Consider the following 23,947-nt stretch of genomic DNA (forward strand, 5'->3'; position numbering starts at 1 on the left):
AGAGTGATGCTCATGGTCAGAGTGATGCTCATGGTCAGAGTGATGCTCATGGTCAGAGTGATGCTCATGGTCAGAGTGATGCTCATGGTCAGAGCGATGGTCATGGTGTATATGAATTCTCTTAATCTTATCTATGCCTATATTCTGAAGCAACTTTTTGAACCCTTCAATTGACAGGGAATTATTTTCTCCATAGCGGTGGAAAAGCTGCTGTAGATGATGCTGCCGTGTGGCAATGGCCAAGTTAACATTAATGCCAGATTCCCAACTTGGAATAATTTTTTCAGTGGTCCGAGGGAAAGCAGTGGCTGGTCCTACTTCATGAAGGGGGTTTGTGACTGACAGAGTGAAGGTCAAGATCAAGATCACTGATAAATTCCTCGCCATCGCACCTTCCTAAAGAAGACAGAAAACGAAAGGAAAGAAACAACCTTGTCTTCACTTCCAAAACAATTTGAATTAAGAAATCTCATGCTGAAAACTGATGTCTAATCAAATAACCAAGTTTAACAGAGCACCATCTAGAGTGATCAGTGTAGTGCGAGATACTGCAAAAAAACAAACAAAAAACCAAACTGGAGTCCTAGGCTCTACCTCTGCATTGCTGAAACATGGGAAACAACTGGAGAGCAGTTGAGTGCTAAGACTCTGTAATTAACACTATAAAAGCAATAGTAATTCAGAGACTGGAGGGACCCATGTGGTCACAGCCATATTGGCATTATATCATGTTTCAAACAAGAATTCAAAACAAAAGAACACAAAATCCAAACTAGCTACCTCAACCACGACCACTACCATTTCATAGAACAATCTTTTAATATCAAAAAAAAGTAAATATGGCAATCAGAATAAGTCACATTTAACATTTTTTTCTTAGACCATATATAAATCTATTTGAGGCCTTTCTCCCCCAATCCCATTCTTCAGAGGCAACCAATTTGGCCAGTTTCTTGAGATTCCCTCAGGCATACTCAGGTACACGTGCGCCTTAATCATACTAATGGGATCTTTTGTTTTTCCACTAACAAATGACATATTTCCATGTGAGTATATACAAAGTGATCACATATTTTTGAATGACTGCACAGTAACAGTTCTTTAAGGAAATTAAACTTTATTAAAAAACTGTGTTGCTCTTATTTTGCTATGACTCATCAGCATAATACTGCTGGGAACCAAAGAACTATGCTCCAAAGAGGAGTTAGGGAACCAGCTGAGCCTTGAGAAGCAGAATTCAGTTAAGTCGACGAAGGTATAGGCCAAAAGAAGCAGTTAAGACTAATATCTCAGGACCCAGTCAGCAGATGCCCAGTACCAATGATGGGTGGTGATCGTGACCAAATTGGTCTGCCTCCAGTGAAAATAAGGGGAGGTCGGGCTCCGGAGTGAGATGGCATGGGTGAGAAGCAACCGAGCTCTACCACCTTCAGCTCTTCTTCCTTGGACCAGCTGGTAACACCTATTTTATACGGAGACAGAGGAAACCACTCGCATGGATGTATGCGGAAGTGCTCCAAACGCTGTCAGCAGTATTGCACAACTACTGCTAATCGTTCTGTGAAAAGAGGACGTACGCACTATCACCGGGCTAGACTCCTAAAAGAACAATCCTTGGGGCCCAAAGTTTTCAGGGGCAAAAGAAAACCTTTAAGAAATACACGAGGAGCGAGATGGGTGGAGCAGCTCCGTGCCTTTCCCAAGGGAGGGAAGGATGCTTAGGGCGGTCCCAGACCCGCCAGCGGATCTCCATCCCCGCAAGTCCGCGTGTGCTGGAGAAAAAAGCAGAAGGAAAGGGCCTGGAGAAACGAGTGAGCGGAGAAAACGGGAAAGAGCTCGCAAAACTGCCTAGAAGGGCTTCTTATTTTTAAACACCACAGTACTCTCTCGGAAAATGAGATGAACAGGACAAACCGTTTCCTTTCCCCGTTGGACCCCGAAGCCAGCTGTGCACCCTAAACTGGGAAGTCCGGCCTCGCCGGCTCCGCGGGGTTCCCCTCTCCACCCACCCTTCCTAGACCACTGGGACTCACCTCTCTGCGGCCTCGCCGACCCCCGGCCCGCTCCTGCACGCCGGTTCAAGTTCCCGCCGGCGGTGCAGAGCCGACCCTTACTTGTCTCCCTAGAGATCTCTACACGGCACGGAGAGGCGGCGGTCTCATCGGCCCGGCTGCCCCTCGGTCGGGGTAGCGCCGCGTAGACCCGGGCTAGCCGCGCCCCACGCGCTGCCGCCTCCTCCCGGGAGCAGGAGCACAATCACTAATTAGCGCCGCGCGCAGCAGCCGCCAGGAGCCGCCGCCTCCACCGGCCTCGGCTGCGGGGCATGCGCAGTGCGGCTCCACCCCGTCCCCGGCCGGCGGGTCCGCTAGTCCGCCTGTTCGCCGGCGCCGCGGGGCTCGCAGGGGCGGGAGCTGGGCGGAGACGGGGGTCCCAGAGGGCGCGGGGCACCGAGATCTGCCGGGGGCCCTTCCTCCAGCTCCTCCGCGCCCCCCGCCTCTCTGAGAAACTCGTTCCCCAACCCCGCACCACCACACTGAGCTAGCCCCGTCTGCCGCTGGGATCCCGGCAGTGAGGGCAGCGGGACGTTCTCTGGGAACACGAGTTCTGGGTCTTTCTGGAGGGTCCTGGGCGCTTCCGGTCGCGCCTGTGTTCCTGGGACGCAGGCCGTGCCTGGGCCACGGTCCTCGACACGAGGTTACCACAGGCAGCCGGCCGCTTGGGCTGGGGTGGGGGTGGGGCGGGCCCGGCGGAGGCGGGGTCGCCCCCGCCCCGCCCCGCCCCCGGCCTCCTCGGAAACGCGGCCCGGATAACGCCCGCGGGAAGACGCGGCGGGCAGGCAGTTCCGCTCCGAGGGCGGAAGTGCGTGCCCGGGTTTCAGCTGCTGACCAGACAGCAACATGGTGGCACCCGTGCTGGAGACGTCTCATGTGTTTTGCTGCCCGAACCGGGTGCGGGGAGCCCTGAGCTGGAGCCCCGGGCCCGGAGGGCTTTTGGCCTTCGGCACGTCCTGTTCCGTGGTGCTCTATGACCCTCAGGTGAGAGAAGTGGCCAGACCCCGTCTGCCTCTGGCGCCACATCTGCTGCTTATGCTCGGGGGCGGACTCTGTCTGTAGAGGCTGCTCCAGAGCCTGGAGATCCGGTGTGCGGTCCGATCCGCTTCGGGGAGGGTGTCTGGGCGGTGGGTCTGGCTCTGGCGCGCAACACTCGCCTCTCGCCAGTCTCCTGCGCTGCGTCAGCCTGGGGTCACCGTGTCCTACAGGTGGTGGCCTGTTAGCCGCAAATAGAAATTCAAACGATGACAACCTTTTCTGAAGCCTTCTGTGGAAACTGTTACACTGTTAAGGAATCAATTTGGGTTTGAAAAGATTTCCATTTAAATGTGGGTTAACGCCATCTCACAGGTGCCATCTCATTCTTTTAAAATTTAAAGTTTTTGTTTTCTGTTTACTTTTAGCCGATGAACAATATTGTGATAGTCTAAGGTAACCAGTGAAGGGACTCAGCCATGCATATACATGTATCCGGGGCTATCTCATTTTGGTATTTCCCTAAGTGTTACTTAATAAACTTTTGCTGTTTTCAGTTTCAAAGAAATATTGCTTACAGTGTAGCTTCGGGAAGTGGACATTTTAAACAATGTGCCTTTAGGGCAAAGGTCCTAGGAAGTGGAGCTTCTAAGCACTTATCCATTCCCAGAACTGCACCCAAATGATTGTTTTCTTGGCCTTTTCGCTACCAAACTTCTCAAGTGACTAGTTTCTGTATTATTCCCTGAGTTCATTGTGATCGCATTCCCACTGGCTGATTATGGACAATACAGTTAGTGTTGCTTCTCAAAAGATGCCTCAGTATAAAAAGTAAAATACTGGGAATTCAAATGCAGTGCAGGAGATAGCATTTTTTTTTAAAATTTTACTAGTTTATTGCCAAATTCTGACTTAAGGGATTAGATCTCATAGACAGAATGCCTGAAGAACTTTGGACTTGTGACATTGTACAGGAGACAGGGATCAAGACCATCCCCAAGAAAAAGAAATGCAAAAAAGTAAAATGGCTGTCTGAGGAGGCCTTACAAATAGCTGTGAAAAGAAGAGAAGCAAAAAGCAAAGGAGAAAAGGAAAGATATACCCATTTGAATGCAGAGTTCCAAAGAAAAGCAAGGGGAGATAAGAAAGCCTTCCTCAGTGATCAATGCAAAGAAACAGAGGAAAACAATAGAATGGGAAAGACTAGAGATCTCTTCAAGAAGATTAGAGATACCAAGGGAACATTTCATGCACAGATGGGCTCAATAAAGGACAGAAATGCAATAAAGGACAGAAATGGTATGGACTTAACAGAAGCAGAAGATATTAAGAAGAGGTGGCAAGAATACACAGAACTATACAAAAAAGTTCTTCATGACCCAGATAATCACGATGGTGTGATCACTCACCTAGAGTCAGACATCCTGGAATGCCCAGTCAAGTGGGCTTTAGGAAGCATCACCACAAACAAAGCTAGTGGAGGTGGTGGAATTCCAGCTGAGCTATTTCAAATCCTGAAAGATGATGCTGTCAAAGTGCTGCACTCAATATGCCAGCAACTTTGGGAAACTCAGCAGTGGCTACAGGACTGGGAACTGTCAGTTTTCCTTCCAATCCCAAAGAAAGGCAATGCCAAAGAATGCTCAAACTACTGCACAATTGCACTCATCTGACATACTAGCAAAGTAATGCTCAAAATTCTCCAAGCCAGGCTTCAACAGTATGTGAACTGTGAACTTCCAGATGTTCAAGCTGGATTTAGAAAAGACAGAGGAACCAGAGATCAAATTTCCAGCATCCATTGGATCATCAAAAAAGCAAGAGAGTTCCAGAAACACATCTATTTCTGCTTTGTTGACTATGTCAAAGCCTTTGACTGTATGGATCACAATAAACTGTGGAAAATTCAAGAAATGAGAATACCAGACCACCTGACCTGCCTCTTGAGAAATCTGTATGCAGGTTAGGAAGCAACAGTTAGAACTGGACATGGAACAACAGACTGATTCCAAACTGGGAAAGGAGTACATCAAGGCTGTATATTGTCACCCTGCTCATTTAACTTCTATGCAGAGTACATCATGAGAAATGCTGGGCTGGAAGAAGCACAAGCTGGAATCAAGATTGCTGGGAGAAATATCAATCACCTCAGATATGCAGATGACACCACCCTTATGGCAGAAAGGGAAGAAGAACTAAAGAGCCTCTTGATGAAAGTGAAAGAGGAGAGTGAAAAAGTTGACTTAAAACTCAACATTCAGAAAAGTAAGATCATGGCATTTGGTCCCATCACTTCATGGGGAAACAGTGATGGACTTTATTTTGGAGGGCTCCAAAATCACTGTAGATGGTGACTGCAGCCATGAAATTAAAAGACACTTACTCCTTGAAAGAAAAGTTATAACCAACCTAGACAGCATATTAAAAAGCAGAGCTATTACTTTGCCCACAAAAGTCCGTCTAGTCAAAGCTATGGTGTTTCCAGTATTTATGTATGGGTGTTTGAGTTGGACTATAAAGAAAGCTGAGGGCTGAAGAATTGATGCTTTTGATCTGTGGTGCTGGAGAAGACTCTTGAGGGTCCCTTGGATTGCACGGAGATCCAACCAGTTCATCCTAAAGGAAATCAGTGCTGAATATGCACTGGAAGGACTGATGCTGAAACTGAAACTCCAATACTTTGGCCACCTGATGCAAAGAACTGACTGATTGGAAAAGACCCTGATGCTGGGAAAGATTGAAGGCAGGAGGAGAAGGGGATGACAGAGGATGAGATGGTTGGATGGCATTACCGACTCAACGGACATGAGTTTGAGTAAATTGTGGGAGTTCATGATGGACCGGGAGGCCTGGTGTGTTGCAGTCCATGGGGTCGCAAAGAGGTAGGACAGGACTGAGTGAACTGAACTGAGTTTATTAATTTTATTGAAAAGTCCATCATCCTAGACATACAGACTGAAGATGAGATGGTTAGATAGCATCACTAACTCAATGAACATGAATCTGAGCAAACTCCAGGTTATGGTGGAGGACAGAGGAGCCTGGTGAGCTGCAGTCCTTGGGGTCGCAAAGAGTCAGATGGAACTTTGTGACTGAACAACCACGGACACAGGACACATAGTCAACCAGCTGGCAACTGAAAAGATGCTCAACATCACTAATTAGAGAAATGCAAATCAAAACCTCAATGAGGTATCACCTCAGACTGGTCAAAATGGCTGTCATCAGAAAATCTACAAATAATAAATATGGAGACGGTCTGGAGAAAAGGGAACCCTCCTAGGATGTTGGTGGGCATGTAAACTAGTGCAGCCACTATGGAAAACAGTTCAAAGTTCCTTAAAAAACTAAGATTAGAGTTACCATATGAGCCAGCAATCCCACTCCTGGACATATATCTGAAAACACAAAAACTGTAATTCAAAAAGTTGCATATACCACAGTGTTCATCAGTTCAGTTCAGTTCAGTCACTCAGTCATGTCCGACTCTTGCGACCCCATGAATCGCAGCACGCCAGGCCTCCCTGTCTTAACCATCTCCCGGAGTTCACTCAGACTCACGTCCATCCAGTCAGTGATGCCATCCAGCCATCTCATCCTCTGTCGTCCCCTTCTCCTCCTGCCCCCAGTCCCTCCCAGCATCAGAGTCTTTTCCAATGAGTCAACTCTTCCCATGAGGTGGCCAAAGTACTGGAGTTTCAGCTTTAGCATCATTCCTTCCAAAGAAATCCCAGGGCTGATCTCCTTCAGAATGGACTGGTTGGATCTCCTTGCAGTCCAAGGGACTCTCAAGAGTCTTCTCCAACACCACACTTCAAAAGCATCAGTTCTTTGGCACTCAGCCTTCTTCACAGTCCAACTCTCACATCCATACATGACTACTGGAAAAACCATAGCCTTGGCTAGACGGACCTTAGGCGGGAAAGTAATGTCTCTGCTTTTGAATATGCTGTCTAGGTTGATCATAGCTTTCCTTCCAAGGAGTAAGCATCTTTAATTTTATGGCTGCAGTCACCATCTGCAGTGATTTTGGAGCCCCCAAAAATAAAGTCTGACACTGTTTCCACTGTTTCTCCATCTATTTGCCATGAAATGATGGGACCGGATGCCATGATCTTCGTTTTCTGAATGTTGAGCTTTAAGCCAACTTGTTCACTCTCCTCTTTCACTTTCATCAAGAGGCTTTTTAGTTCCTCTTCACTTTCTGCCATAAGGGTGGTGTCATCTGCATATCTGAGGTAATTGATATTTCTGCCGGCAATCTTGATTCTAGCTTGTGTTTCTTCCAGTCCAGCGTTTCTCATGATGTACTCTGTATATAAGTTAAATAAGCAGGGTAACAATATACAGCCTTGACGTACTCCTTTTTCTTTTTGGAACCAGTCTGTTGTTCCATGTCCAGTTCTAACTGTTGCTTCCTGACCTGCATACAGATTTCTCAAGAGGCAGGTCAGGTGGTCTGGTATTCCCATCTCTCTCAGAATTTTCCACAGTTTATTGTGATCCACACAGTCAAAGGCTTTGGCATAGTCTATAAAGCAGAAACAGATGTTTTTCTGGAACTCTCTTGCTTTTTCCATGATCCAGCAGATGTTGGCAATTTGATCTCTGGTTCCTCTGCCCTTTCTAAAACCAGCTTGAACATCAGGGAGTTCACGGTTCATGTATTGGTGAAGCCTGGCTTGGAGAATTCTGAGCATTACTTTACTAGCATGTGAGATGAGTGCAATTGTGTGGTAGTTTGAGCATTCTTTGTCATTGCCTTTCTTTGGGATTGGAAGGAAAACTGACCTTTTCCAGTCCTGTAGCCACTGCTGAGTTTCCCAAAGTTGCTGGCATATTGAGTGCAGCACTTTGACAGCATCATCTTTCAGGATTTGAAATAGCTCAGCTGGAATTCCCTCACCTCCACTAGCTTTGTTCGTAGTGATGCTTTCTAAGGCCCACTTGACATCACATTCCAGGATGTCTGGCTCTAGGTGAGTGATCACACCATGGTGATTATCCGGGTTGTGAAGATCTTTTTTGTACAGTTCTTCTCTGTATTCTTGCTACTTCTTCTTAATATCTTCTGCTTCTGTTAGGTCCATACCATTTCTGTCCTTTATTGAGCCCATCTTTGCATGAAATATTCCCTTGGTATCTCTAATTTTCTTGAGGAGATCTCTAGGCTTTTCCTCTATTTGCATTGATCGCTGAAGAAAGCTTTCTTAACTCTTCTTGCTATTCTTTGGAATTCTGCATTCAGATGCTTATATCTTTCCTTTTCTCGTCTGCTTTTTGCTTCTCTTCTTTTCACAGCTATTTGTAAGGCCTCCTCAGACAGCCATTTTGCTTTTTTACATTTCTTTTCCATGGGGATGGTCTTGATCCCTGTCTCCTGTACAGTGTCACGAACCTCATTCCATAGTTCATCAGGCACTCTATCTATCAGATCTAGTCCCTTAAATCTATTTCTCACTTCCAATGTATAATCATAAGGGATTTGATTTAGGTCATACCGGAATGGTCTAGTGGTTTTAGCAACACTATTTACAAGAGTCAAGACATGGGGGAGCCTTGTGGGCTGCCTTCTATGGGGTCAGAGTCGGACATGACTGAAGCAACTTAGCAGCAGCAGCAGGAAGACATAGAAGCAATTTATATGTCCATCGACAGGTGAATGGATAAAGAGGATGTGGTGATATATATATATACACACACGCGCGCACACGCACACACAAGGGAATACAATTTAGCCATGAAAAGAATGAAATAATACCATTTGCAGCAACATGGATGAACCTACAGATAATGATACTAAGGGAGACAGAGAAAGATAAATGCCATATGGTATCACTTACATGTGGAATCTAAAAAATTTACAAGGGAACTTATTTACGAAACAGAAATAGACTCACAGACGGAAAACAAACTTATAGTTGCCTAATGGGAATGGGGCAGGGAGGGTTAAATTAGGGCTTTGAGATTTAACAGATATGTACTACAATATATCTTATAAAATAGAAAAACAACGAGGACGTATAGTATAGCACAGGGAACTATGTTCAGTATCTTGCAATAGCCTATAATGGAAAAGAATCTGAAAAAGAATAACTGAATTACTTTGCTTTACACCTGAATCATTGTAAATCAGCCATACTTAAATTAAAAAGTTCCATCATCCTCCCATCCAATGCAGAGTCAAACTTATAAATGAAATAGTTGTACTCATTTTTCTTGAGTTTGCTTCCCTCCTTCCAGTTTTTGTGTTGTTATTACCATGCACTCTTCAAAAGCTTTTTTTATTTTATTGAAGTATAGTTGATTTATAGTGCTGTGTTAGTTTCTGTGTACAGCAAAGTGATTCAGTTATACATAAATATATATAGTAGCTTGCTTTTCCAAATACCAAACTTTGAATCCATCCATCCTTCACCCTCCATCCCCCTTGACAATGACAAGTCTGTGTCTGTGAGTCTGTTTCTGTTCTGAAGATAAGTTCATTTGTGTCATATGTTAGATTCCACATAATGATATTTGTCTTTCTTTTTCTGACTTTACTAGTATGATAATCTCCAAGTTCATCCATGTTGCTTCAAATGGCCTTTTTTTTGTTTTTATGGCTGAGTAATATTACCTTGTATGTGTGTGTATGTATATCACGTGTTCTTTATCCCTTCATCTTTCGATATTTAGGTTGCTTCCATTTCTTGACTATTGTAAAAATAGTGCTGCTTTGAACATTGGGGTGCATGCATCTTTTGAATTAGAGTTTTCACCTTTTCCAGATATATTCCCAGTAGTGGGATAGCTGGATCATTTGGTCGTTCTATGTTTAGTTTTTTAAGGTACTATTTTCCATAGTGGTTGCATCCTTTTACATTCCTGCCAACAGCATAGCAGGGTAGACCACTGCTACAACCAGTCCCTCTTCAGCATTTGTTACTTGTAGACTTTTCAATGATGGCCTTTCTGACTGGTGTGAGGTGATATCTCATTGTAGTTTTGCTTTCCATTTCTGTAATAATTAGTGATGTTGGGCATCTTTTCACATACCTCTTGGCTATTTGTGTGTCTTCTTTTAGAAATGTCTAGATCTTCTGCTCATTTTTTGAAAAAAATTTTTGTTGTTGTTGTTGTTATTGAACTGTGTGTGAGCTGTTTGTATATTTTGGAAATTAAGCCCTGGTTGGTCACATCATTTACAGATGTTTTCTCCCAGTCTGTAGGTTGTCTTTTAGTCTTGTTTATGGTTTCCTTTGCTATGGTGTAAAAGCTTATAAGTTTGATTAGATCCCATTTGTTAATTTTGCTTCTATTTCTGTTGCTTTGTGAGGCTGGTCTAAGAAAACATTGATACAATTTTTGTTACAGACTGTTTCGCCTATGTTCTCTTCTAGGAGTTTAACAGTGTCATGTCTTACATTTAAGTCTTTAAGCCATTTTATTTTGGGGTTTGATGTGAGGGTGTATTCTGACTTTATTGATTTACATACAGCCATCCAGCTTTCCTGACACTTCTTGCTGAAAAGACTGTCTTTTCTTCATGGTATATTCTTGCCTCCTTTGTGAAAAATTAATTGACCCTAGGTGTGTGGGTTTATTTCTAGGCTCTCTGTTTTGTTCCATTGATCCATATGTCTATTTTTTTTTTTTTTTTGTCAGTGCTGTGTTGTTTTGATTACTGTAACTTTGTAGCACTGTCTGATGTCTGGGAGGGTTATGCTTCTTTGTTCTTTTCCATGCACTCTTAACTGGCAAGATAAATCACATAAAACCAAGGGTAAACTTTACGTTGGCCATCAACCAAGGCTGTAGAAGCCTATCTTTCTGCAGCTGTCTAGTGGATTTGTACCCATGCCTTCCACCACATTTTTATTTTTAATGATAAATTGGTGGCTATCTCAGGGGATTTTAACATCAAGAAAAAAGGTGTATGGATCCTAGAAAGTTTTGTTTTGTTAAGTGTTGTTGGCTGGGTATTTAATTAAATATAGGATTAAATGTGTCAGATGCTAAAGTGAAACTTTGGAGATGATGTTTGTTCAGCACACTCTTGATGCTAGTCTTGAACTGAGTGGTGATGACACAAAAATAATGGGTTATGACTCCTGCCCATCAAGGAATTCTCATTCTGGTGAGAAAGACAATGAAATACTTTAAATCAGCAAGCTCCAGTGTTTTTGACACCAGGGACTGGTTTCATGGAAGACAGTTTTTCCACAGACCAGGGATGGGAGGGTATGTTTTGGAATGACTCAAGCTCATTACATTTATTGTGGAGCTTATTATTATATCAGGTCCATCTCAGATCATCAGGCATTAGATCCCAGAAGCCGGGGCCCCCTGCTTTAGATTGTCTCCCAAACTCATGTAACCCATATGTGAACTATATTAGCTTGTGCACATTTCCCTTTGTATACCTTTTTCTCGGCTGTGAGAATTCCAGTTAATGTGTAAGCAGGTATGAAGTCAGTGCTCTAGGCAACCGGTAGAGAAAGGGCTGTAAGAGGAGGGCCCATTAGGCATAGAGTCTCCAGCAGTGGGGGATGTAGAGAAAACGCAGGTGTGGAGTGATCTGGTGAAAGCAGCAGTCTGCCCTGAAGGGATCTTATGTCTGAGGACCTTCGTAGTTTTGGCCTAGTGACCTTGTGTCCTTACGGCTAAAGAATCCAACACCAGATCAGCCATGGCATGCTAAGTAAGCCATGATTTTGCATCCATCAGTCATGCATTCCTTGATTTTTCTTTTGGTCAACCAAATTCTTGAATCTGTACAAGCATGGTAAAAGTAGGCCCTGAGACCAGTGAGAACATAGGCCCTTGTCTAATCTGGTTTGGAGACAGACTCCCTAAATAAGAAGAGGGTACTGGGCTGAGTGAATGTGGAGTGGGGAAAAAGGCAGGAATTAATTTTAAAAAGTGAATGGATGACTTAAGCCATGATAAAGTTTATGAGTTAAGGAAGGTGATTCTGTTTGAAGTAATCCTGAATGTTTTCTGAAATCTGATATTTATTAATTTATCAGCTCCTCTGTGGGACACATTCCAGCATACTAACTGGTGTTTTCTCCTCTGCAGAAAAGGGTTGTTGTCACCAACCTGAATGGTCATGCTGCTCGAGTCAATTGCCTACAGTGGATTTGTAAACAGGATGGTTGTAAGTATTAATCTGACTTTTCTTAATTTAGTATTACTGTATCTGATATTATGTATTTAGAAAAATAGAAGAAAAATGACATGCCCAGTGAAATATCTGACTTATACTACTTTTACTTTGAAGCATGGATAACACAGCAGTACTTAGGATGAGGGTAGAGGCAGACCCCTACTGAAGCAAGAGCCCCGCCATTGCCCACAGCTTTTGATCCAAAGCCTGTATGTAGGGCTTGTATCGGAGCCCAGACTGGGATTCAGAAAATTCAGCCTGTAGGTAGTCTGTTTCTGCCACAGACAAACAATTGGTTTTTTAGGTAAGGCATTGCATTTTTGTTGACCCTGGTTTGCATCTTAGTAATATACAAAAAGTAAAACTTTGGACTAAATCAGTGAGTGATGCATGACACCTATGAGGTCAAAACTATTTTCTGAATAATACTAAGAAGTTATTCCTAGTCTTCATTCTGTCCCAAGTATGCAGTGCCATTTTCCAGTGGCTACATAATGTGTGATGTTGCCACCGTTTAAACACTGGAGCAGATATGAAAATCCAGGTGTATTCTAATAAAGTCAGACTTTAAAGAGGTTTGCTGATATACTAAACGGTGCCTTTCTTCTTGTTAATTTTTTTGTTTTGGGAAATACAGGGTTTCCCCCTATTAAAAAATGTTATGTTCAGTTCAGTTGCTCAGTCGTGTCCGACTGTGCGACCCCATGAATCGCAGCATGCCAGGCCTCCCTGTCCATCACCAACTCCCAGAGTTCACTCAGACTCACGTCCATCGAGTCAGTGATGCCATCCAGCCATCTCATCCTCTGTCGTCCCCTTCTCCTCCTGCCCCCAGTCCCTCCCAGCATCAGAGTCTTTTCCAATGAGTCAACTCTTCCCATGAGGTGGCCAAAGTCCTGGAGTTTCAGCTTTAGCATCATTCCTTCCAAAGAAATCCCAGGGCTGATCTCCTTCAGAATGGACTGGTATGTTAGTTCTTGTTATTCGTAAGTGAACTAATATACAAGTATTTTTCAAATTTCTCAGTTTTAATTTCTGTTGTGATTAATATTGGCACATATAGCCTATATAAACAAAAGGTCTTTGGGGTCCTTAAAAAATTTCATGAGGGTCATTGAGTCCTGATGTCAAAACATTTGGGAATTGCTGGACTAGATTATCTCCAGGTCTCTTTCATCTCTGAGATTCCACGGCTCCAGAATTTTTATTTAACATTGCTTTTAGATGGGCTTCTAAAATCCTATGGAAATTCCTCATATGTCTTAACTATACCCACTATAGTGTTCTTATGGACTCTGAATTAATTTTATTTTTTGATTTTGCAACTATTTATTGAGAGCATTCTGAGCCAGGCCCAAAGGCAAAATTTCCTGAATTAGTGAGCTGTGGTTTTATCTGTGGCATTAAGAAAATGTTTAATAAGCTACTTATTACAGTTGGTAATGCAGAATTAGTCACATTAGGTCAGTAAAAACCATTAAATAGTAGAAAGAGTGACTATTAGTACATATATTAAAATAAAATTGTAATTATATTAATTGCCACCAAATGACATCAAAGCCTACTTGAATCTCAGTATAGGGATTCCTTTTAAAGTATTAATTTGGGCTTGTATGTTTTATCTTCCCTTTAAAAGTGATGTTACATAAAATAACTTGCTTGTGTATCACTGAAATCTATTATAGTTATGATTGATTTTCTCAGAATTGGATTCTATTGCCAGATAATTCAGGTACTCTTTCTAACCCATATATCAGTGACATGAAATTCTAGTGATATTATTTTATATTTTCAAAACATCTGATTCTTATCACATTACTTTCATGTACCTTAGAGCAATTATCAGAATCATCTAGTTAGGTCAGTGGCTTAATTGCTATGACACATGAAGAAATTAAAGCCCAAGACTGCACCTGTCTGGCAGCAGGGTTAGGATACGAGCCTGGGACTTTGAGTACAAATCTAATGTATTTAGATAGTCTGCCAGCCGTTTCACCTAACTATCTAGACATAAACCAGCAGAAATAAATAAATGGAAAATCCAAACCAAAATTAGATTATTTCCCCCTTTTTGGTTCTTATTCATTTTCTTCTATCAATAAATAAATGTTTGAAGGAGCTGTTTTGAAATATGTGTTTGATTTAAAAAATATTTCATGTGCTTGATAGCACCAGCTAACTGTAATGGCTGGTATATGTTATTTCTACCCAAAGTGTTTAGCCTGAGTCTTATAAGGAAACAACCAGGCAAATTCACATTGAGGGACATTGGGCAAAACAACTGGCCTGGACTCGCATTGTGACAAAAGGAGAAACTGGAAAGTTATTCAGGATTAAAGGAGACTTAAAAGATGTGTCAATCAAATGCATAATGTATGGTCCTTAGATTTTTAATTAAAAAGTTACAGAAGACATACTGGGACAACCAGGAAATTTTAATATGTGTTGTTACGTAACATTACTGTGTCATTGCTAACATTCTTGAATGTGATAATTATGTGTGGTGGCTCAGTGGTAAAGGGTCCACCTGTCAATGCAGGAAATGTGGGTTTGATCCCTGCGTTGGCGAGATAGATCCCCTGTTGAAGGAAATGGCAGACCACACCAGTATTTATGCATGGGAAATTCGATGGCTAGAGAAGCCTGGTAGGCTACAGTCCATGGGGTCGCACACAGTCAGACATGACTGAGCGACTAATCAACAACAATGTAGGAGAATGTTCCACTTTTTGAGAAGAATAGGGTAAAATATCTTAAGGATCAAAGGTCATCATGCCTCCAACTTATTTTTGAATGGTTTGTCAAAAGCAAAAATGGAGGTGTGTGTAAATGTACATACAGAGAGCAAGATATTAAGCAAATATGGCAAAATCTTAACAGTTGGTGAATACAGGTAAAAGTATCTGAGTTTTGTTTTTTCCATAGCTTTGGAGTTTTTCAAAATAGCTGGGGAAAAAATGTTCACTGAGATACAATTTTTTTCAGCTCCTTCAACTGAATTAGTTTCTGGAGGATCTGATAATCAAGTGATTCACTGGGAAATAGAGAATAATCAGGTGGGTAGACATGTTTATGGTTACAAGAAATGACTGTCATATCTGCATTTATTTTCAATTTTTCCTGTCATTTTTCTCGTGTTCCTCCTTGATGAACTTCCTTATTCTTGCTTATTAATAATCCAGATCCTGTATCTTCCATATGTCATAGGTCCTGTCCCCTTCCTTCTAATACCTGCTTCCATATTCATAGGCTGTCAGTCATTTCTTTGAATGTCTTATCATCTGAAATAATTTACAAAGTGCTCTTACATGGGTTGTTTTGTTTTCAGTGATCGCAAAAATTCATACTGCTGTGTGCATAGGACAATGGTTGCCTTGTGGATATAGATTTATATAATTCTGCGTGATGTTACAATATGCAGTACTGGGTGTGCATGGACCTCTACGGATGGACGTTTAGGTTGGTTCTAGTTGGAAGCAGAGATTAAAAATGTGAAGCTGGTACATCAGATATTTGAACATCTGCCATGCAGAAGATACAAATGAGCCAGAATCCTGTTCATGAATTGTGCATATATATCGAAGGCAAAATGTGCTTAAATAACTACAGATTTGTTTAATAAGTACAAAGGTGGCTCTGTGGGTGAGTGCTTGCACTTGCTGTACCACAACCATGGCGCTGTGAAAGTTCAGTAGGGATTTAAGAGGTGGCCCTTGAGTTGAGTCTAATAGTATGAGATGATTTTCTTAGGAAGAATTAAAGGGTTGAAGATTCCAGGTAGGAAAAATGCATGAATCAAAGTTCAGGTAAGAAAGGAGACCATTTGCTCGGAAGTGTCCATTTTTCACCATAGCCTAAGATGTCTTACGGGCAGGGCTTTTCGAGCTCGTTCAGAGAATTATTCATCTTTAAGCTCTGTGTGAAAAGGAATCTGTGGCCACTGTGGGAAGACAGTACATATACTTCTCTTAGAGAATCATTAAGTGTACATGAGCATAGTGAAGGCTCTGAACAGTTCTGACATGGGCAGACCTGCTCATCTTTTTTCAATCAGTGTTTCCTCCCTCCCCCACCCCACCCCCCTTTAAATCCCTTAGCATCCATTGTAACTTTGAGGAACAGAGTTTTGGAAATATTTCTTAATACCACATGACAGGCAGTAGAAGTGTTACTTTTCTAGTAAGAGGAGACGATCTCGTGAGACTTTGAGTTCAAGAGTTTGTTCTTTATGAACAGGCATTTGAAAGTCATTCAGGATTTCTTGCCTGGAAAGTCCCATGGACAGAGGAGCCTGGTGGGCTTCTGTCCATAGGGTCACAGGAGTCAAACATGACTTAGCAGCTAAACCCACCACCAGCAGCAGGATTTCTAGGTAGTGGAGTATGTATGTCAAAGGAAAATGAGTCTAACAGGAGTGTGCCAGATTGGGATAGGAAAAAATATGAAGGAAGAGATACGAAATGTATTCTTGAAGGCAAAATGATTTTGGCATTGACTAGATAGTTGTCAAAAGAGTGGGAAGCTCGTGGGTAGAGAAGTGAGAAATCAAAAACAGTGGGATTCTGTCTCCAGGCCTTGGAAGAAAGATGCTTCTACAAAGTAAAATAGGCAAGTGGGAGGGAAGATGTTGTAAACATTTCACTTGTATTGCTGGCCAGATACCCAGACTTGTCTCCAGAGAAAGGGGCCAGATGTGGAGGTGGGGATTGTGGAGTCACTTAGACTTGAATGAGAACTGCAAAGGCTTATGTAGCAAAGCAGCTCCTATTTGGACTTATCTTGGCAGAGGAATTCAGAGAGAACCACTTGAGCACTCATTTCTGAGACCTTGAGTTAAGACTTGCAAGACTCTTTGCCAGTGCTGCCCTAAGCTTCTGTCGGTAGAGAGACTTGCAGACTAAGTATCTGATAGCAGACAGTGAACTTAGACATGGACCAGAAAGGAGGCTGAGGCTAAACAGGAAGAGGAGGAAGATGAAAGGCCTCAAAGAGGGATGAAGGGAATAAGAGGATTTGGGGGAAGGAGTCGAACATTGTAGCTTGAGAGGCTTAAAGGTTCTGTCTGGTATGCATTTTCATGCACACAGGTGCTCATTGCATCTTGACTTCTGATAAAAGGAAATAGTTCTAAGCTGGCGTAATGAGAGATTTGAGTCTTTGACTAGTGGGCGTTGTTTTTTAACAAGCCAGTGAACTTGAGAGATTTGTTTTGTTTGAGCTTTTAAGATTCTCTGATGGTTGAAATAAAATTCTGCTTAAAGATGTGAAATGACATAGGGAACAAATTTATGATTGCCATAGGGGAAAGGGAATGGGGATGGGGTAAAATTAGGAGCGTGGGATTAGTAGATACAAACTATATAAAATGAATAACACAACAAGGCCCTACTGTATAGCACAGGGAACTTTATTCAAAACCATAACAGGAAAGGATATGAAAAAGAATATGTATAATACAACGTAACACTATAAATCAGTGATACTTCAATATAAAATACAACAGAAAAAAAACAGGTGTGAAATGAGTTTTTCCCATAGATTTAACATTTGGGAGGTAATTATACAGACTCAGATAGCATTCCCGACTGAGTGGGCATGAATTTGAGCGATCTCCGAAAGATAGTGAAGAATGGGGAAGCCTGGCATACTGCAGTCCCTGGGGTTGCAAAGAGTTGTACACGACTTAGTGACTGAGCAACAACAATAACAATAAATTTTAAATACCAGAAAGTATAAAGAAGAAAAAAGACAAAATTTCCGTGGCTAACATTCTAATGAAGGTTGTTCCATATCTCTAGTGTTTAATTATGTACTAAAGTGATTTTGTTTACTTGAGTTTTAAAAAGTGGTTTTTTTTCAGAGAAGTCAGAGGTTAATGACTACAGGAAGTTAGTGTACAAAGCCTTATATGTAACTATTAATTACCTTTTTGAGTGGCAGAGTTCTACTTAAGTAATTGGAAAAACAGTTGAGATATTTAAGGCACCTTTATTTCAGCAGACAACAATTTACAAAACATACCTCTCAAGGAAAGTGGTAAATCTTACATATTTGGGACTCTTAAAAATACAGACCCACAATAACAGAAATGATACTATAGGGCATAATCTTGCATGGCAAGCAGGAAGACTGATAACCAGGTGGCATTTCCCAGTTTTTGCCAGTTCTTTATTTTGTAGCTCTGCTTGATACATGCAAGTTTTATGAGTGGATGCTGAAAAAACTTGGTAAAAGTTTGATAGTAAACAGAACATTTACTCATTCCTAAAACATAATCTCACATGTTGCTGCCAAGTCACTTCAGTCGTGTCCGACTCTGTGTGAACCCCATAGATGGCAGCCCACCAGGCTCCCCTGTCCCTGGGATCCTCCAGGCAAGAACACTGGAGTGGGTTGTCATTTCCTTCTCCAGTGCATGAAAGTGAAAAGTGAAAGTCAAGTCGCTCAGTCGTGTCCGACTTAGCGACCCCATGGACTGCAGCTACCAGGCTCCTCTGTCCATGGGATTCTCCAGGCAAGTACGGGAATGGGGTGCCATTGCGTTCTCACATATTACCACCCCCAAAATTTTTCATAGTGAAAAAACATGGTTGACACTACCTTTGCTAAAATATCAAAGGTAATTTAACTGATAGTGGAACAGGCTGACATTTTGTGTCTCCTGGTGTGTTACACTGATGTTGTGACAACGTCACAATGTCAGCCCTGAATCTTTTCATGGGGAGACGTCAGACCAATCCTAGAGGAGGAGCAGTCCACAAATCTGGCCTGTAGTCTTCAAAGGTATCAATGTCATTGGTGTCTTTCCATGGTGATAAGTGAGCATTATCCTTTTTGTTGGCTTAGGATATGAGTCTAAAATTATTTAATCAGCTTCCTATTAACACTTTTTTTCCTATTAATATTTTTAAGTTGATTGCAGTTTTCCTGAAGAGTGTATGTTAAGTATCCTTTAGCATTTGTCTTTTATTATCAGTTAAACTAGTGCTGCTCTCTCAGAGTAAGTTCTTAGATGTGAGATTGCTATGTCAAGGGATGTGCACATTTTGTGTGTTGTTAATATAATCAGACAGACTTCGCACAAGTTTATGTTCTTCTCAGCTTGTTCTTGTTCAATCGCTAAGTTGTGACTTTGCAATCCCATGGACTGCAGCACGCCAGGCTTCCCTGTCCTTCACTATCTCAGCTTGAAAGGACTTATTTCTGGATCAGGCATTTTAACAGTGCCTTTAATCCTCTGATTCTAGTTAAGTGCAGGTGAAACTGATAATTCTTTCATTTAATATAGCGTTTTTGTTATTCTTTGTGATTCAGCTTTTAAAAGCAGTCCACGTCTACGGCCATGAAGGACCTGTTTATGCAGTGCATGCCCTTTACCAGAGGAGGGCGCCAGACGTTGCATCGCAGACACTGATAGTGTCCGCAGCTTCCGATTCTACTGTTCGAGTCTGGTCTAAACAGGGTTCTGAAGGTAGGTTTAGAGCCATTGTTCCAAACAGATGAAATAATAATTATCAAATGAACAGCATCTTAGAAGAGCATCCTCATAATTTTTTCAGTCTTTCAAGCAGTTTTTGAAATGTTAGAATTCTAATCTACATGTTTTTTTCTTTTACACTTTTCTAGAATTCCTGTTTACCAAACTGTTGATAATGTAAATTCCTTCAAAGCCTTTTCATTTAAGTCTTTTTGTTCTCTGTAACCTTCTCTTGTAACCTTAAAGCTGACCATTTAAATTCCATTCTCACTGGGGGCTCAGGACTGACTTTTCTCATCTCTTTGCTGATGTCCAGGGTTCTGTTGATGCCACTGGACCTCTCCAGGAGGATAAGCTGAGTTAGTTGTTCATGGTGTGTTTTATTTCTTAGTGACATGCCTTCAGACCTTGAACTTTGGAAATGGATTCGCTCTGGCTCTCTGCTTGTCTTTTTTGCCTAATATTGATGGTGAGTTTCCTGCTAAGGGTATATTAAAAGAGCAGTGTATTTTTATATCTCCATACAACTAGCACCTCAAAGAAACATGTTGGATCTTAATTCTGTGTCTGAATATTTTCAGAAGACAAGTTGGGAGACATGGATAACATACTTTTGTTCTCAGTAGTCAAATGATCTGTGTATAAAACATAAGGTTAAGGGGGTGGCTGTTAGAAACTTCAGTAGCTGTTAAAAATTTCAGTGATTTAATATGAACTTGAGATTGATACTCCTGTTTATCAGATATATGTTCGATATAGATGAAATTTGGGGAAACTGCCTAGCTCTGTAGAAAGTGGCGGTCTGGGATAAGTTGAGAAAGTACTAAGGATGGGCCCGTGAGCATCCCTCTCAAGGTGACAGCCCCTGCCCACTGTGCGCAGTGACACTTTGCCTCAGACCACTTAAAATCTCTAAGCGAAAAAGGTCCTTTTGCTGGGAAGCTCGTCTGTACCTGTCTTTGATTATCCTCCACCAGGATGGTGGCCGGCACACGTCAGACAGTCTTGTGGCTCCTCAGTTGCCTGGAGGACAGAGCTGGTGGGCAGAGGCTGGGTCTGGAAACCTCCAGGCTGTTTTGCCCTCTGCAGTGGGAGCTGCAACTTCGTGGTCTCACGTGATGTCCCACTTTCTCCCAGGGCTTCCCGGGAGGAGGAGTTGCACACGTTCTGTTGCGGTTTTCGTTACATACAATTTCATTTCTTCACATCTGCATTGAGGCTGAGTGACTGGAGTTTTATGGCTTTTTTTTTTTAATTGATTTAAAGAAAACTAATTTTACAATCACAGCTTTCATAGCTTTTTAACCACATAGTTATATATGTGCTTTTATTTTGTCCTTTAATTACTCTGTGGATTTTGTTTTATTATCAAATTCTCGAAACGTAGGGTCCTCAAAGTAACAAACATACTGTTAAATCTTTGTACAATAACCAGGATGCTGGGCTCTTTGTTGCTCTCTCGGGTTTTTTATTATCCACTTGGGCTAATGATTCCTATTAAGTGTTCTGGCTGACATGGTTAAGGGCTCCCAGCTTGTTTTTGCTGCTGAGCTCTTTTTACTGCTCCTTCTATCGTAAATGACACAGAACAGAGGAGAGGATTCTGTTAATAGTCATTCTTTGCCAAGTATCCATTTAATGGAACACTCTAGAATATTCATTTTATTCCTAAAGATATTATTGAGTGCTTTCAATTTATTTGTTCAGTGATGTGGGAAATAGAAGTCAAGGCTCTACCTAGAACTTAGGACACAGCATAGATGATTGTCATAACTTAGGATGGATGTTATGATGTTGTATAATATTTTATATATATATGTTATATGATGCTTATAGTAATGCCTCTTTTTCCTCCCAGTGCCGGTATTAGCATGTGGTGATGATGACTGCAAAATTCACTTATTTGTTCAACAAAACAATCAGGTAATTGTTCATCTTTCTTTAAGAGGGTAGAATTATGTTCTGCTTAATTCCATATCTTAAGATAGACTTTCTAGATTATAGAATTTGGAGGATGTTCTGATCTAAGTTGACCAATCCAGTAGGAAAATCTTTTTGACAGTCCTCTGTTAAACCGCTTGTCGCTCTTTGATCGCCAGGTATTCTGCTGCTGCTTTGGCCTCCAAGTCCAGAGTTGTTGCGGAAGACATTGTTAGGTGGGGAAGGAGAGAGGGAAATGTTATAGTAGTATTTTTTCTTAAGAAATTTAAATGAAATATAACATTCCTACCGTGAAATACACCCCTAGCAGTAATTATTTGTTCTTGTAATCTTTTCCTGTTCTTTGAGTGGTTAAACCAGAGAGAAGTTTCAGAAAGAGGGTTGGTTAACCCTGTGTTCATTTAGTTAATAGAGAGTGAGTGAAAGTCGCTCAGCCATGCCCACTCTTTGTGACCCCATGGACTATACAGTCCATGGAATTCTCCAGATCAGAATATCAGAGTGCGTAGCTATTTCCTTCTCCAGGGGATCTTCCCAACCCAGGGATTGAACCCAGGTCTCCCACAATGCAGGTGGATTATTTACAAGCTGAGCCACCAGGAAAGTCCAAGAATACTGGAGTGCGTAGCCTATCCCTTCTCCAGCGGATCTTCCCAACCCAGGAGTCAAACCAGGGTCTCCTGCACTGCAGGTGGATTCTTTACCAGCTGAGCTACCAGGGAATCCCTAGTTAATAATAGAAATACTTATTTCTTTGCATTTTATAAGAAAGTTAAGAATCACTATGTTCAGCCGCCCAGCTTTTTTCTATATTGTATCTACAGTGTCTGTCATTTTACCTTGTGAACAGTTGGTGTATTTGGGGACTGCAGATATTATCTACTCATGCTGCTGCTGCTAAGTCGCTTCAGTCATGTCCAACTCTGTGCGACCCCATAGACGGCAGCCCACCAGGCTCCCCCGTCCCTGGGATGCTCCAGGCAAGAACACTGGAGTGGGTTGCCATTTCCTTCTCCAGTGCGTGAAAGTGAAGTTGCTCAGTCGTGTCTGACTCCTAACAACCCCATGGACTGCAGCCCACCATGACTGCTCAGTTAAATGATATAGGTGATGAGTTTTTTTCATTCCCGAGTGAGAACTCTTATCTTATGACTGATCAGATAGTGTTCCCAGTTTTTTAAAAAAAAATGTAGGAGAAATGGCTGAGATCAAATGAAGTCACTGATATACATTATAGTATTAAATTCTTACATTAAGTCCTGTGATTTTTGTTATCTTACTAGTTTCAGAAAATGCTTTTTCTCTCTGGACATGAGGATTGGATAAGAGGCGTGGAATGGGCAGCCTTTGGTCAGTATGAAATATTGCTAAAGTACATATAGTGCAGACAAGTATGTGTAACTTTCAAAAAAGCAGCCTCTTATGTTTTAACTTAACATTTTCTTTGTATGTAACATTTTTCTATTGGCCTAGTTAGAAAAGAGGATACTTATCCTTTGTATTAAGTATTAGTTGGGATGGTAGAGTTAACATAAGTTGATCTTCACAGGAGGACACTAGCTATTGCATGTGCAGGACATTCTTGAGAAGCTCTTAGGAGAAATTAGTAGGTTGTATAGGAATACCAAGTATTGTAACTGTTTATTAGCATTTTATGTGTGTTTGTCAATGTCATTGAAAATTAATATCCGTCAAATGAATGAAAGATAGGGAAGCAAAGTCTAATTTTTTCAGGAAATCTAGAAATATATATATTGTAGAAGAAAAACTCATACTTAAATTTAAGAATAGAATGTTCTAAAAATAATAATATCTGTTTTTTTAACTAGGAAGAGATCTTTTCCTAGCAAGCTGTTCACAAGATTGCCTGATACGCATATGGAGACTGTATGTAAAATCAACATCTTTAGAAACTCAGGAAGATAATATAAAACTGAAAGAAAATACTTTTACTGTAGAAAATGAAAGTGAGTAATAATGAAAATATTTGATGCAGTAATTCTTAGATTTCCTATCTGTATCACTACACACATATGTGAAGGTTAGGTTTTCAGAAGTATCAGATCCCTAGCTGAAACTTATACTATGCATTTTTCCTTTTTATATTTTTATGTGAGAGTAAGTCATTTTTAATATATGAAACTTACTTTTCTAAACCATGTTAGGTGTTTTTAGTTGCTGAAAATGTTTAGTATTTTCTCAATAAATTAGTTTGTAAAATTTTACTTATTTCAGTTTTAGCATAGGAAGATTTAAAGAAATAATGTGAATTATTTGTACCTTTGTTAGAGGATATTCATAAGAGACAACTAAATTCCTATATTTGAATGGCATATGTAGTTCTGATTTTCT

At 41.4% G+C, this 23,947-nt stretch overlaps 2 protein-coding genes across 2 annotated transcripts in view; one reads left to right on the top strand and one right to left on the bottom strand.

Moving 5' to 3' along the window:
* Positions 1-2,672, bottom strand: part of SLC39A6 (solute carrier family 39 member 6) — a 19,962-nt gene extending 17,290 nt beyond the window's left edge. The window contains exons 1-2 of the mRNA XM_040264873.1: positions 2,034-2,672; positions 1-396 (exon numbers count right to left, since the gene is read on the bottom strand). The exon at positions 1-396 is cut by the window's left edge and continues 462 nt beyond it. Of these exons, the coding sequence (XP_040120807.1) occupies positions 1-387 (387 nt within the window). The 5' untranslated portion in view covers positions 388-396; positions 2,034-2,672. The remainder of the gene's footprint in view (positions 397-2,033) is intronic.
* Positions 2,453-23,947, top strand: part of ELP2 (elongator acetyltransferase complex subunit 2) — a 53,043-nt gene continuing 31,548 nt past the window's right edge. Inside the window, exons 1-8 of the mRNA XM_040264872.1 lie at positions 2,453-3,035; positions 12,090-12,168; positions 15,163-15,233; positions 19,492-19,648; positions 20,046-20,123; positions 21,513-21,577; positions 22,879-22,945; positions 23,425-23,562. Coding sequence (XP_040120806.1) covers positions 2,898-3,035; positions 12,090-12,168; positions 15,163-15,233; positions 19,492-19,648; positions 20,046-20,123; positions 21,513-21,577; positions 22,879-22,945; positions 23,425-23,562 — 793 coding nt within the window. The 5' untranslated portion in view covers positions 2,453-2,897. The remainder of the gene's footprint in view (positions 3,036-12,089; positions 12,169-15,162; positions 15,234-19,491; positions 19,649-20,045; positions 20,124-21,512; positions 21,578-22,878; positions 22,946-23,424; positions 23,563-23,947) is intronic.

The sequence above is a fragment of the Oryx dammah genome, unplaced genomic scaffold (assembly GCF_014754425.2).
Source record: "Oryx dammah isolate SB20612 unplaced genomic scaffold, SCBI_Odam_1.1 HiC_scaffold_22, whole genome shotgun sequence".
Classification (NCBI taxonomy): domain Eukaryota; kingdom Metazoa; phylum Chordata; class Mammalia; order Artiodactyla; family Bovidae; genus Oryx; species Oryx dammah.